This window comes from Cebus imitator, unplaced genomic scaffold (assembly GCF_001604975.1).
Source record: "Cebus imitator isolate Cc_AM_T3 unplaced genomic scaffold, Cebus_imitator-1.0 Scaffold316, whole genome shotgun sequence".
In the NCBI taxonomy this organism is placed as follows: Eukaryota; Metazoa; Chordata; class Mammalia; order Primates; family Cebidae; genus Cebus; species Cebus imitator.
Genome location: NW_016107631.1, coordinates 1,515,650 through 1,529,095, shown reverse-complemented (window position 1 = coordinate 1,529,095; position 13,446 = coordinate 1,515,650). Strand labels below are relative to the sequence as shown.

General features: G+C 48.2%; 2 protein-coding genes across 2 annotated transcripts in view; one reads left to right on the top strand and one right to left on the bottom strand.

Moving 5' to 3' along the window:
- The window catches only part of TMEM258 (transmembrane protein 258), a 3,664-nt gene extending 485 nt beyond the window's left edge, over nucleotides 1-3,179 (bottom strand). Inside the window, exons 1-3 of the mRNA XM_017503852.2 lie at nucleotides 3,092-3,179; nucleotides 1,223-1,332; nucleotides 514-650 (exon numbers count right to left, since the gene is read on the bottom strand). Coding sequence (XP_017359341.1) covers nucleotides 524-650; nucleotides 1,223-1,332; nucleotides 3,092-3,094 — 240 coding nt within the window. The 5' untranslated portion in view covers nucleotides 3,095-3,179 and the 3' untranslated portion in view covers nucleotides 514-523. The remainder of the gene's footprint in view (nucleotides 1-513; nucleotides 651-1,222; nucleotides 1,333-3,091) is intronic.
- Nucleotides 3,180-3,192: 13 nt separating this feature from the next.
- FEN1 (flap structure-specific endonuclease 1) lies at nucleotides 3,193-8,064 on the top strand. The gene is made up of 2 exons (XM_017503851.2): nucleotides 3,193-3,562; nucleotides 6,209-8,064. The coding sequence occupies exon 2, from the start codon at nucleotides 6,227-6,229 to the stop codon at nucleotides 7,367-7,369; it is 1,143 nt and encodes a 380-aa protein (XP_017359340.1). The 5' UTR covers nucleotides 3,193-3,562; nucleotides 6,209-6,226; the 3' UTR covers nucleotides 7,370-8,064.
- Nucleotides 8,065-13,446: the final 5,382 nt, after the last annotated feature.

The window sequence follows — 13,446 nt, the reverse complement described above, 5'->3', positions numbered from 1 at the left end:
TTTTAGTAGAGACGGGGTTTCACCATGTTGACCAGGATGGTCTCGATCTCTTGACCTCGTGATCCACCCGCCTCGGCCTCCCAAAGTGCTGGGATTACAGGCTTCAGCCACCGCGCCCGGCCTCTGCAGTAAGTTTTAAGCCCCAGATCTTGACTCCCTTCCAGCCAGCCGACTTCCCAGCAGCCTCTCCAAATCATTGGGGCCCGACTTAAATGTACAACCCTGGGAAGCCTGTGCCCACACTCTTACATGGTACATCCCAAAGGCAGATGGAGGCCTTAGGCCATGTGAACTCAGAACTAACACAGTCAGTCACACTTGGCTCAAATCCGTATGAGGGGCAGAGAAAGAGGAACAAGTGTCCACTGTCCCTTCCCATTCCACTGAGTCTGTCTCCATCAAACAAGGGGTCATGCTGGTAAGAGCCTTAAGGACCCTGCTGACCTGACTATGGAGAGGCTTCCCCGGGCTGCGCCCTGGAGGCTCACGTGTCCACCCCATTGCAACTCTTACCCTTGGGTGCTCACACATAGATGCCGACCCACAGCAGCAGGAAGAGGACTCCAAAGCCCATGAAGAGTGAGGCCACCAAGGAGATGAGGAGCTCTTTATAGATGTCACGAGTGTACTTGGTAGAGGTGACCTCGTAACTGGGCACAGCAGTTAAGGCAAAGCAAAGAAATGGACTGTGGAGTACAGACAGCCAAGGCAGTGGGACTCTGAGGAGAAAGGTATTGGCTCCGTGTCTTCTGGGGAGCCTATCTGGCTCAGAGCAGGCAGGCAGGCAGAGGGGCCTAAGAGATACCCTGGACTCCGGTGCTCCACTGCCATGAAGAAAATGAGACCCAGAGGAGTTAGGTCACTTGCCCCAGGTCACACAGCTCATGAGGACAGGAGCTGGGACTAGCCCTCTGACCTCGCGACACCTGAGTGCACCCTTCCTTATACCACCTTTCTAACTGCAGCTCTCCTATCCCACCTCCACTCCAGCCAGGCACCCTGCTCACTGTCCTGGAAATCCACAGAACAAACTGAGTTCAACTGAGCTTGGGAAATAAGGCCACAATCTTCCCTGGGCATCACCAGCCTTCCTCCCCTCCTTACCTTCTCTCAGCCTCAATCCAGTGTACAAAACTGGCAGGGCGCATGTACCTAGCGTGGTTTCTCCCTCAGATTCCCATATCACTAACGTTGGTCCTCTGGCTGCTCAGTGAAAGGATACACGAAGAACCAGGCAGTGAAGAACATGCCGATGGCCAAAAGCACCACGGTCAGATGGGGGAAGACAGCTGGGTTCACTGGGCTGGTGTATCTGCTCATGGCCTCAAGCTCCTAGGGGAGGACAAGAGATCAGAGCTAGCAAAGAATCCCACAATTTCAGCCTGGAGAGAACGTGGGGTTATCGAGGAGCCTGGCGCTGCTGTGAAAGCTGATTTCAGCCGGGAAATGTGGAAATCCTTCCCAACCAACAGCAACTCATTCAGTATGAGTGACGGTCACAGTGCTATCTCAAAACTGAGGAGACACTTTATCTTTTCAATATGAGACAAGAAGGGCTGCTGAGAGTCAGAGGCTGAGACACAGAAGGTGTTTAGCTGCAGATCAATGGTCCTTAGCATTTTCTGAGGCCAATGATCTCACCACTATGAAAATGTGATGAAAAGTATGAACTTTCTGCCTGAGAAAAACTACATACAAAAAAAGTGTGCCTACAATTTCCGGAGCTTTGTGGACCAATGTCTAGAGACTCCAAGCGGAGAACCCCTGCTCTAAGTCACTGACTGGTGGTACCCAGATCTCAGTATCTTTTTTTTTTTTTGAGACGGAGTCTTGCTCTGTAGGTCAGGTGTAGTACAGTGGCAGGACCTTGGCTCACTGCAACCTCTGCCTCCTGGATTCAAGCGATTCTCCTGCCTCAGCCTCTGGAGTAGCTGGGATTACAGGCACGCCTCACCACACCCAACTAATTTTTGTATTTTTAGTAGAGATGGGGTTTCACAGGATGGTCTCAATCTCTTGGCCTCATGATCCTCCTGCCTCGGCCTCCCAAAGTTCTGGGATTACACGTGTGAGCTACCCCACTGGCCTTAATTTCCAATTCAGTATTTTCCTCACTACGTATGCTATTATGGAATCTTGTGAGCTATGAGCAAAGACATTAAAGTTCTGGTTCTACTGAGTAATCCGAGTCTGAGTAAAGTAATTGTAATATCTATTTCACAGAACAGATGTATAAAAAAGATTATGAATCAAAGCATCTAGTCTAGTTCCTGGCAGAGAGTATTTTGCTCAATAGGTATTTGCTTCTTTCCTAAGGTTGTAGGGAAGATGATAAGATATTGCCTATGAAAGAGGGATGTAAACGTAAAGTCCTGTAGAAATGTTAACTTCATTGTCACCCGTCAGCCAATGCTTCTAAAATCCACAACATAACAACTCTAGAGAAGTAAACTGACCCCATTGTTCTGAGACACTGGAATTCAATTCAGTAAACAATCACGGCCCCCTTCCCCCAAAATGATAAAGACAATCGCTGCCATTTATTGAGCTTCCAATTACAGGCCCTCTGTTTGGCACTGGGAATACAAAGATGAATAGACATCATCCCAGAGCTAGATGCGCGTCAGACGGTGGTCACTGGGAGGTGTGGCCGAAAACAAAGAAGTCCACGAAACGTAGCCAGAGGTCTGTACAGAGGCTGTGGGCGCTCCTAGGAGAGTCTGGCCAAGTGCCTGAAAGTTGGAAGTGCTTCATCAAGAAACATTTGCCCAGGGCATCGTAGGATGGGCTCAAGAAGTTCTTCGGTAGAAGAACTTTCCAGATAAAGATAACACACCACAGATAACAGAGATATACAAACTGGAAGGTACTAAAAATACGCCCCACGCCCCTCATCCTTAGAAATCGCTAGCTCAGAAACCTAAGGAGTTCATGGCAAGGGCTTCCCCCTTCCCCACCTTTCAGCCCAAGCCGGAGGTTCCATGAGCGTCTAGCCCTCTGAACCACTGGCGTCTGAGGAGAGAAGCGCGGTGTAGGTCAGACCCCGAGGGGTCCTCGCAGCCCAGTGAGGAACTCCCCTCAACCATCTCACCATTTTGCCCAGCTCAGGCTAAGCCGCCGCTCCGCCACCGGAAGAACACGTCTGCAGGAGCAGGCTCCTAATGCAACCGGAAAAGGAAGTACCTCCAGCGCAAGTTGCACTGTGGGACTTGTAGTCGTGTGATTTCGGATGTACCCGGAGCTGGGGCCTGCGGGGACCTGGTGCAGGTGGAGTGGGGACAGGTTGTGGAGGAGGGTAGGACAGGGTCGCTGAGAAAGTCGTTCTCCCTGGCAGTACTGGTTGCCATGAGAGTAGCCGTTTGAGGGGACGTGGCATGCACTACACTCCCCAGGTGGCTGTGCGTGGTCGGCAGGTCACGTGACGGGAGCGCGGGCTTTGGAAGGCGGCGGAGAGACAGCAGACCTGCGGCTAAGTTGAGCGGGGAGAGCTGGCTTAGCACCGCTGGCACTTGGTAACTCCTACCAAGCTCTAGCCGCCAAGGCCTCGTGTCCCAAAGGCCAGGTGAGACCCCATGGGAAGCACCTTCCGGAGCGACGGCGTCCGCTTGGCGCTGGGAGTCGTGGGGAACCGGGGTCTGGAGTGCGCGCGGTATTCGCCATCAGGCGGTCCAGCCACTTTCCCGCTGTGAGCCTTGGGCCAGTCGCGCAAGCTCCCAGCCTCTCTTTCTTCCATTATAGAAAGGCGGCAGTAAGTTCCCTCCTACGGGGCCATGTTGTATTTTTCCTAAGACCTTGGACGAGAAACAGTTCTGACACTTGAGTTGTTGAGGTCCCTTTCCTGCCTGACGCCGCGAGGTGATCAAGGGCTAACACGGCCTGGTCCTCGGTCCACACGCCAGCAGCACGGCCGGCTTGAGTAAGAGCTGAAGGGTTGAAAGGGTCTGGAAAGGGGACATTAGAGGTTTCCATCTGTTGTCTCAGTTAACTCTGGCAGCAATCCTGAGAGACAGGTAATGGTTATCTTTCTTTTGTAGACGAGAAAATAAACCTCAGTGGCTTGGTAAATATCACACGGATGGTAAATGATGCGCCTAGATTCAAGGCCAGAGCTTTTGCCGCTGCAATTCACGGGGGAATTATTCATGTTAATCAAATGGGATGGACTTGGAAGGACGCGTGAGAGGATGGCGAGAGGAGGGCACAGCTGAGGAAAAGTGGGGAAAGGCGGGCCTTATTCCAGCTTTCTGTGAGATTCCAGAATATAAGGTTAGGTTGGGAATCAGAACATGAAAGAGCTTGATGCCATGCTGAAGTGTTTGTACTGAATTAGAAGGAAGAATTGAACAGTCATTAATACTCTAGAAAGAACCCTGTGAAGGAAGAGTGGGAACAGTGAAAAAGCTTGGTGGAGTCTTCTCTTCCCGTTTTTTTCCTTTTCCTTTCCTTTTTCCTTTCCTTTCTTCCTCTTCTCTGTCTCCTTCTTCTTCTCCTTCTCTTTCCTGACAGGGTCTTGCTCTGTTGCCCAGTCTGGAGTTTGGCGGCACAATCATAGCTCACTGAAGCCTGGAACTCCTGGGCTCATGTGGTCTTCCCACCCCGGCCTCCCAAAGTGCTGGGATTACTGACCAGAGCCTCTATGCCTGGCCCTGGTAGGATATATCTTAGAGTGTTGGACACATACCACCAGTGGGTACAAAATGACTTTTATTTACTTATTGAGACACAATCTCGCTCTGTCACCAGGCTGGAGTGCAGTGGCACGATCGCAGCTCACTGCAATCTCCGCCTCCCAGGTTCAAGCGATTCTCCTGCCTCAGCCTCCAGAGTAGCTGGGATTATAGGTGCATGCCACCACACCCAGCTAATTTTTTTTGTTCTGTTTTTTTTTTTGTATTTTTAGTAGAGACGGGGTTTCACCATGTTGGCCAGGATGGCAAGATGACTTTAAATTGCAACCACTAAAAATCCTTTTTAATAGTTATACGTTTAACACATATTAAAATATAACTGATAGAACAGAAATAGTATTGCTTATGATGATTTTTCTTTTTTAGTTTTAGTTTTTAAAAAAATTCTAAATGAATACAAGTACAGATTTTAGTTGGAAGTGGCAAAAATCATGAGGGTGATTTGGGAAATGCTGCCATAAGAAAGACTTGATGGCAGGGTGAGGCGCCTCACACCTGTAATCCCAGCACTTTGGAGGCCAAGGCTGGTGGATCACCTGTGGTCAGGAGTTTGAGACCAGCCTGACCAACATGGAGAGACTCCATCTCTACTAAAAATGCAAAATTAGCTGGACATGGTGGTACATGCCTGTAATCCCAGCTACTTGGGAGGCTGAGGCTGGAGAATCCCTTGAGCTGTGGAGGTTGCAGTGAGCCGAAATCACGCCATTGTATTCCAGCCTGGACCACAAGAGTGAAACTCCGTCTCAAAAAACAACAAACAAAACAAAACAAAGACATGATCAGGTGCCGATCAGCTCTGAAGTACAATCATTTTTTGTACTTCCTTCACAGCCCAGTGACTGTAGAATGCCAGATCCCAAAATCAGGACCCAGGGAAGAGCCATGGAGTTAACATTTCAGACTGAGTGGTGGAGAGAAAATGCAAAGTGAAAGCTTGAAACTCTAGCAACATCATAATAAAAGTAGAAACTCTTATGTGCTGAGGCGATGACAGAGAGATGAGAGAAGCTTGTGAGGAAGCCACATCACCTCCATTCAGATGTTACATTTGCAGTCCTTTCTCAAGGCTGCCTTATCAGTCAGGGTTCTCCAGACACTCAAAACAAATCAGATCTATTTGTTTAGCTGGTGTATTTGCCTGTCTTCAGGTTTGCCATTATGGTCCCTAGACTCCTCAAGCCGGGCCAAGCACTCTGGCCTTCAGTGGTCCTTGATGGAGACCTAGGTTGTAGCTTTTTTTGGTATAATAAATAATGCTGCTGCCTTAGAATATCAACACTATCTTATTTCTCTAAGCACCTGGTTCAATTTCTGGTACTTTTACTATTGAGTAAACTCACCTGCTAGACTAAATTTTTTGAGAACGGGGACTTTGTCTTCTTCATCTTTTTATCTTCAGCAGTGCTGACTTGGTGTCCTTTTTATGTGGAATTTAGCTGAAGACACGAAGTTGGTGAGATAACGCCAATTATAACCCTTCTCCTTTCCTCCATCTCTGACTTGCCTTTCTTTTTTAGTCATCCCTCTGTATTGCCATGGGAATTCAAGGCCTGGCCAAACTAATTGCTGATGTGGCCCCCAGTGCCATCCGGGAGAATGACATCAAGAGCTACTTTGGCCGTAAGGTGGCCATTGATGCCTCTATGAGCATTTATCAGTTCCTGATTGCTGTTCGCCAGGGTGGGGATGTGCTGCAGAACGAGGAGGGTGAGACCACCAGCCACCTGATGGGCATGTTTTACCGCACTATCCGCATGATGGAGAATGGCATCAAGCCCGTGTATGTCTTTGATGGCAAGCCACCACAGCTCAAGTCAGGCGAGCTGGCCAAACGCAGTGAACGGCGGGCTGAGGCAGAGAAGCAGCTGCAGCAGGCTCAGGCTGCTGGGGCCGAGCAGGAGGTGGAAAAATTCACTAAGCGGCTGGTGAAGGTCACTAAGCAGCACAACGATGAGTGCAAGCATCTGCTGAGCCTCATGGGCATCCCTTATCTTGATGCACCCAGCGAGGCAGAGGCTAGCTGTGCTGCCCTGGTGAAGGCTGGCAAGGTCTATGCTGCGGCTACCGAGGACATGGACTGCCTCACCTTTGGCAGCCCTGTGCTAATGCGACACCTGACTGCCAGTGAATCCAAAAAGCTGCCCATCCAGGAATTCCACCTGAGCCGGATTCTGCAGGAGCTGGGCCTGAACCAGGAACAGTTTGTGGATCTGTGCATCCTGCTGGGCAGTGACTACTGTGAGAGTATCCGGGGCATTGGGCCCAAACGGGCTGTGGACCTCATCCAGAAGCACAAGAGCATTGAGGAGATAGTGCGCCGACTCGACCCCAACAAGTACCCTGTGCCAGAAAATTGGCTCCACAGGGAGGCCCACCAGCTCTTCTTGGAACCTGAGGTGCTGGACCCAGAGTCTGTGGAGCTGAAGTGGAGCGAGCCAAATGAAGAAGAGCTGGTCAAGTTCATGTGTGGCGAAAAGCAGTTCTCTGAGGAGCGAATCCGCAGCGGGGTCAAGAGGCTGAGCAAGAGCCGCCAAGGCAGCACCCAGGGCCGCCTGGATGATTTCTTCAAGGTGACCGGCTCGCTCTCTTCAGCTAAGCGCAAGGAGCCAGAACCTAAGGGATCTGCTAAGAAGAAGGCAAAAACTGGGGCAGCAGGGAAGATTAAAAGGGGAAAATAAATATGTTTCCCCCATGCTTGACCCCAGAATATTTGCCCTTTTATACCCTTAAGAGCTACAGCAAGAGAAACTGTCAGGGTTTGAGCGAGGATTCTAAAGCCTTTCTAATGTGACCCTTCTCAATAGTGCTTGTCCTTTTTTTTCACTTGATCTTAATGGCAGGAAGGCCACAGGGGTACTTTTTCTTTTTTAGCTCAGGAAAATACATCAGGTTCAAACCACTTCTCAGGCAGTTTAATGGACACTAGGTCCATTGTTACATCCAAGTGATAGCAACAAATTTTGGAGAAGAGAGAGGGAGAGAAAAGGCGGGAGACAAAAGATGTAGAGAAATGATTTCCTGGCTGGCCAGCTGGTGGCCAGTGGGAGGGGATGGTGGACCTGGCCTGTGCTTTCCTCTAGTTCAGACTTGACCCACCTTGAGAGAGCCATCAGGAAGGCCCATCTTAGCAGATGGGAGGAACAGCTGAGAGAAGATAGGCAGAGAGCTGGGGCCCCTGGGGTTGACTGTGTCTGTGTCTTGGGGTGGGCAGAAACGAACTTGCTGTTATTTGTGTCTAGTTATTCAGAGGAGTAAGATGGTGATGTTCATCTGTCAATCAGCTGAGTTGGGACTTAAAAGACACTGGTTTTCGTGTGCTGTTTTTGTTTTAAAGTTATGAAGAGAAAAAAAGTCAATAAAATCATAAAAGTAACCAAAATGTCTCATTCTTTGAGAACATTTGAAAATATCTGGAGGAACCATGGCTTCAAATAGTTTTCCTTCTCACTCAGATAACATGCTGTAATTGCACTCGATTAACAATGGGTGGTTTGAAAGTGGCCACAAGATGGCACCATGCTCCATAACATGGCCACAGCAGCTTGAAGGAACTTCAGCCATTAGGAGGAGGATGCTTTGTTAATTGTTTCTTGCTGGGAGAGGAGTTTTAATAAGTTGAATAGATCTAGTCTGTCACTCCATGTCAGATCAAAGGAGTGCCTTTAAGAAAGCCTCACAATTAGGCCAGGCGCGGTGGCTCAAGCCTGTAATCCCAGCACTTTGGGAGGCTGAGGCAGGTGGATCTACAGGGTCAAGAGATCAAGACCATCCTGGTCAACATGGTGAAACCCCGTCTCTACTAAAAATACAAAAATTAGCTGGGCATGGTGGTGCGTGCTTGTAGTCTCAGCTACTCGGGAGGCTGAGGCAGGAGAATTGTTTGAACCAGGAGGCAGAGGTTGCAGTGAGCTGAGATCACGCCATTGCACTCCGGCCTGAGTAACGAGCGAAGCTCCATCTCAAAAAAAAAAGCAAGTCTCACAATTTAGATCAACTACCTCATAACATCCAACCATTTACTTTGCCACTACTTGTAAACTGAAAGCTGCCATTCAGCAACCATTTTCTTTTTCCTTTTTTAACATTAAATCTAAGTTGCTGTTTCCCATAGTGATGGCATGGTTTTGAACTTTGAAGTTTTATAAGCCCAATAAAGCTTGGTGGGGAACCGGCCCATTTGAGTGTTCGATGTTTTAGCATCCCTGTCAGTTCCATTTGAAGTTAACAGGGACACTTATGTCACTGTCCGAAGTTTAAGCTGGCAGTGTCTTGACGGATTAAACAGGTAGGAGCCTGAAGACCAGTAGTTTTCAAGTCTTTTAATGGAGAAACCTATTCATCAAGTGTAATCTTATGTGAAATTTCAGGATATACAAGTTTCTCTGGTTGAAGCCTGAATGGGATAAAGTCTTCCCAGCAATGGCCTCTGAAAACTGGTGTTGACAGAAAGTTCTTTCCCCAGGGCAGCTAACTTTGGAAACTGATTTTCCTAGATTGTACCAAGCCACACAACTTATTTGAGCTCTACTTTCTGATTCAGGTAGATTGATTCTTTTTTTTTTTTTTTTTTTGAGACGGAGTTTCGCTCTTGTTACCCAGGCTAGAGTGCAATGGCACGATCTCGGCTCACTGCAACCTCCGCCTCCTGGGTTCAGGCAATTCTCCTGTCTCAGCCTCCCGAGTAGCCGGGGCTACAGGCACGCGCCAGCCACCATGCCCAGCTAATTTTTTGTATTTTTAGTAGAGACGGGGTTTCACCATGTTGACCAGGATGGTCTCGATCTCTTGACCTCGTGATCCACCCGCCTTGGCCTCCCAAAGTGCTGGGATTACAGGCGTGAGCCACCGCGCCCGGCCTGGTAGATTGATTCTAAACCTGCAGTTAATAGTGGTGGTGACAGGAAGTAGAGACGGTAAGATTTTTTTCCTTTTCTTTTTTGAGACAGTGTTTTGCTCTGTCACCCAGGCTGGAGTTTAGTAGTACGATCGTGGCTCACTGCAGCCTCAACCTCTTGGGCTTAAGCAATTCTCCCACCTCAGCCTCCCAGGCAGCTGGGACTACGGGTACAGGCCACCATGCCTAGATATCTTTAAATTTTTTGTAGAGATGGGATTTCACTGTTGCCCAGGCTGGTCTTGAACTCCTGGGCTCAAGCGGTCCTCCCACCTCAGCCCCCAAAAGGCTAGGATTATGTGTGCCATTCTCTCTCAGTTCTGGAATTACAGGCATGAACCACTGTGCCTGGCAAAACGGTAAGATTTCTTAGGAGTTATTTCCTCAGTGCAGTAGCTCGTAATAATTAAGGGCTTATACCCTGTGGTAGTCAAGAATGTAGTGGTTTTCCTTTTGTTTTTTGAAGGTAAGTTTGTCTCCTATAGAAGTTAATCTAACTTTCTGTGTGCACACTGCAGAGAAAATTAATGCTGCCTGCAAATGTTTTTGCTCAGGAGAGCTGTTCTAGTTGGATGATTAAGAGGCACTGCTATGCAGTCCAGCTGTGAGGTGTCACACTTGCAGAAAAAGATTTAGGCAGACAGGGCTTAGGGGGACTATTTGGAAACTAGAAATGAGTTTAAAAGTAAAGAGAGGCCAGGTGCGGTGCCTCGCCCGTAATTCCAGCGCTTTCAGAGGCCGAGGCAGGTGAGGTCAGGAGTTCAAGACCAGCCTGACCAACATGGTAAAACCCTGTCTCAAAAAATACAAAGATTAGCTGGGTGTGGTGGCACATGCTTGGAATCCCAGCTACCTGGGAGGCTCAGGCAGGAAAACTGCTTGAACCCAGGAGGCAGAGGTTGCAACACTGCACTCCAGCCTGGGTAACAAGAGTGAAACTCTGGTCTCAAAAACATAAAAAATTAGCCTGAGCTGGGGAGATGGCTTGAGGCTGTGAGGCAGAGACTGCAGTGAGCTCGGATGGCAGCACCACTGCACCCTAGCCTGGGCCATAGAGCCAGACCTTGTCTGAAAACAAGTAAGTAAAAATAGAGAAAATAATTCAAAATGAAAAACTGAAGGGCGCTGCCTCATGAATAGCAGGAAGTGATACCATGAAACTTGGTGAGATTATCAACAGTCTCACATTTGAACACGGGAGTCATTAGAAGGACCTGGCTTTGCTCTTCCTTGCGATAGTCCACCCTTTGTGTTTTCTGAGAGTCCTGATGTTCCTTCCTCTGCCCAAGGAGTTTATACAAAGGGAGTCTGCAGTGATTCAAGAGGTTAGAGCACAGAGAAGTGAACGGTAACTTGTAGCAGAGGCACCAAGGAATCTTGCATACACACAGATGAGCATCATGGGTTACAAATGAAGTCTTTTGGTCAAAATTAACTTTATTTTTCAACTTCAACAGGATGTGATAACAAAATTGGCACACACAAAAAGGATACTGGTATCAGGCCTGATTTAAAAACATGCCTCTGGCCAGGCTGTAAAAAAAATGAAAGTAGCAAAGATAAACAAAGAAGTTGGAGTTGTAAAAAAATGGAATTAGTTCTGCCAAGATCTGTGTGACCAGAGGCACCTTTTCCTCTCTAGGCCTATTTTACATCTGTCGGTCAAGTTGAGATCACTCATTTTACCACTGTAATATTCTGAGCCTTTTGTCATTGTGTGTCCCTTCATGGCCATGTGAGACCACACTGCTATAGGCTGAGGAGAGAAGGCCATGGTGGTTCCAGTGCTTTGAGGACCTGGTCTTGGCTCAATAGAGCCTCACTGGTGTTTGCTCAGATTTGGCAGCCTCAGCCCAAAGCCACTTGGCTAACCAGGCTGGTGACACCACACCCAAACCTTAGGTGGCAAGGAATGGGAATGGGAATCATCAGCACCTATTTTGGAGTGAGGAAGCCAATGAGGTACAGCTCAATTCTGCTTCTAATTTGTTTTCTTTTTTTTTTTTGAGACAGGGTCTTGCTCTATCACCCCAGGCTGGAGTACAGTGGTGTGATCTCAGCTCACTGCAGCCTTGACCTCCTGGGCCCCAGTGATCCTCCTGCCTAGACCTCCCAAAAGTGTTGGGATCACAGGTGTGAGCCACTGCACCCAGCTTGGTTCTGATTTTCCCACCCAGGCTGTCTTAAACAAGCTGTTCTCCAGCTAAGCAAAATGTGCTCAAATGGAAAACATGCAAATCTTCTGCAGCCCATTTTTCCTGTGTCTTTGTGTTGACAAACCTCTAGCCTCTCCGTGGGTGGTGCCTCTGACCCTATCCCAATCTGCCTTAGGACCCTCATCTCCTTGACTGTCTGCCGTCCCCTCCCAAAACTAAATGTAGGCTCTGTCTACTAGTTTGAGGTTCTCTTTTACCAGTGTCCCAGATGATCAATATGCCTAGAGTAGATGCTGCTGAAGAGGCAAAGAAGTAATCCCCTCACCTGGAAGCAAAGGCCTTGGGTTAGAGGGGGAAGCGGGTGTGAGGTCTGATGATAAGCCCTAGGAGTGAAGCCTCCTGAGACATATTCCTGTGTTTGCTCTCTGGAGTATAGGCTAAACTGCATTTATCTTTTAAAAACCAGATTAAAAAGTTGTATTTCAGTATTACACTTATAGGAATTTAGGATAATCTCTTCCAAAGCCCATTTGGTCTCCAGAAGAGTAAGATACCTAGCCACAGTGATAGCAATCACAAACTGGGGGGTTTTAATCTTCCTATTTCTGATTTAGAACTATGAAGTGATCATATTAATCTTTCTGCTCCTGCTCAAAAATAATGCTATAGTATCATTTAGGCTATAGAAAGTTTCTGCTTATAGCCCTTACATTCTTTAGGACCGGAATGTGTGTCTTTCCTCAGGACTGATAATTGTCTCCAAATTTAGTCACTTATGCTCACTAACTGCTATGTTATTAAGCTTGGAATTTTAGGTTGGAAGCAAAGGGAAACCACTAGGCATCTGCTTTGTCTCTAGGGAGAAAAGACTAAGGTGTCCCATCTGCTCACTTGCTTATGGAGCTAAAAGTAGACTCCCAGTCCTAGGAGTGTTCTGTTCCTGGGGGGCGGCTAAAGAGGTAAAAAGAAGAGGTGAATTAAAAGGTGAAGGGGCTTTTCAATAGCCAGCCACTCTCTCTACCATCTGTTTTGGTAAGAACTAGCACCTCTTGTTCTCTTTAGACCCTGGAGGGAATAAACCAAAATCAGTGGTTCCAGGATCCTTCAAAGCCAAAAGTCTTGACCTTTGCCCTGCCTACCTCTGAAACTGGAGAATGGCTTCTCCCAGCAACCTGAGGCAGACACAGGTCACACCTATCCCTGGGCAGTGAGCTGAGCTCCCAGGCACTGATTTGTGCCAGACCTCAGAATTCTAAGCATTCATGCTTCCTTTCTAATTCTTGCTCAACAGGTTCAACTGCTTTTATCCCTCTGAGGCTTGCAAGTGAGGATGGAGAAGGCACTGAGAAGTGGACCAGTGAGCTGAGCTCACCCTTTATGAGTGGAATTTTTTTTGAGATGGAGTCAGACTCTGCTGCCCAGGCTGGAATGCAATGGTATGATCTTGGCTCACTGAAACCTCCACCACGCTGGTTCAAGTGATTCTCCTGCCTCAGCCTCCTGGGTAGCTGGGATTACAGATGCCTGCCACCACACCTAGCTAATTTTTGTATTTTTAGTAGAGACGGGATTTCACCATGTTGGTCAGGCTGGTCTCAAACTCGTGACCTCATGATCTGCCTGCCTTGGCCTCCCAAAGTGCTGGGATTACAGGCGTGTGCCACCATGCCCAAGTGGAATTTTGGTGTTAAATCTCTTCCTGACT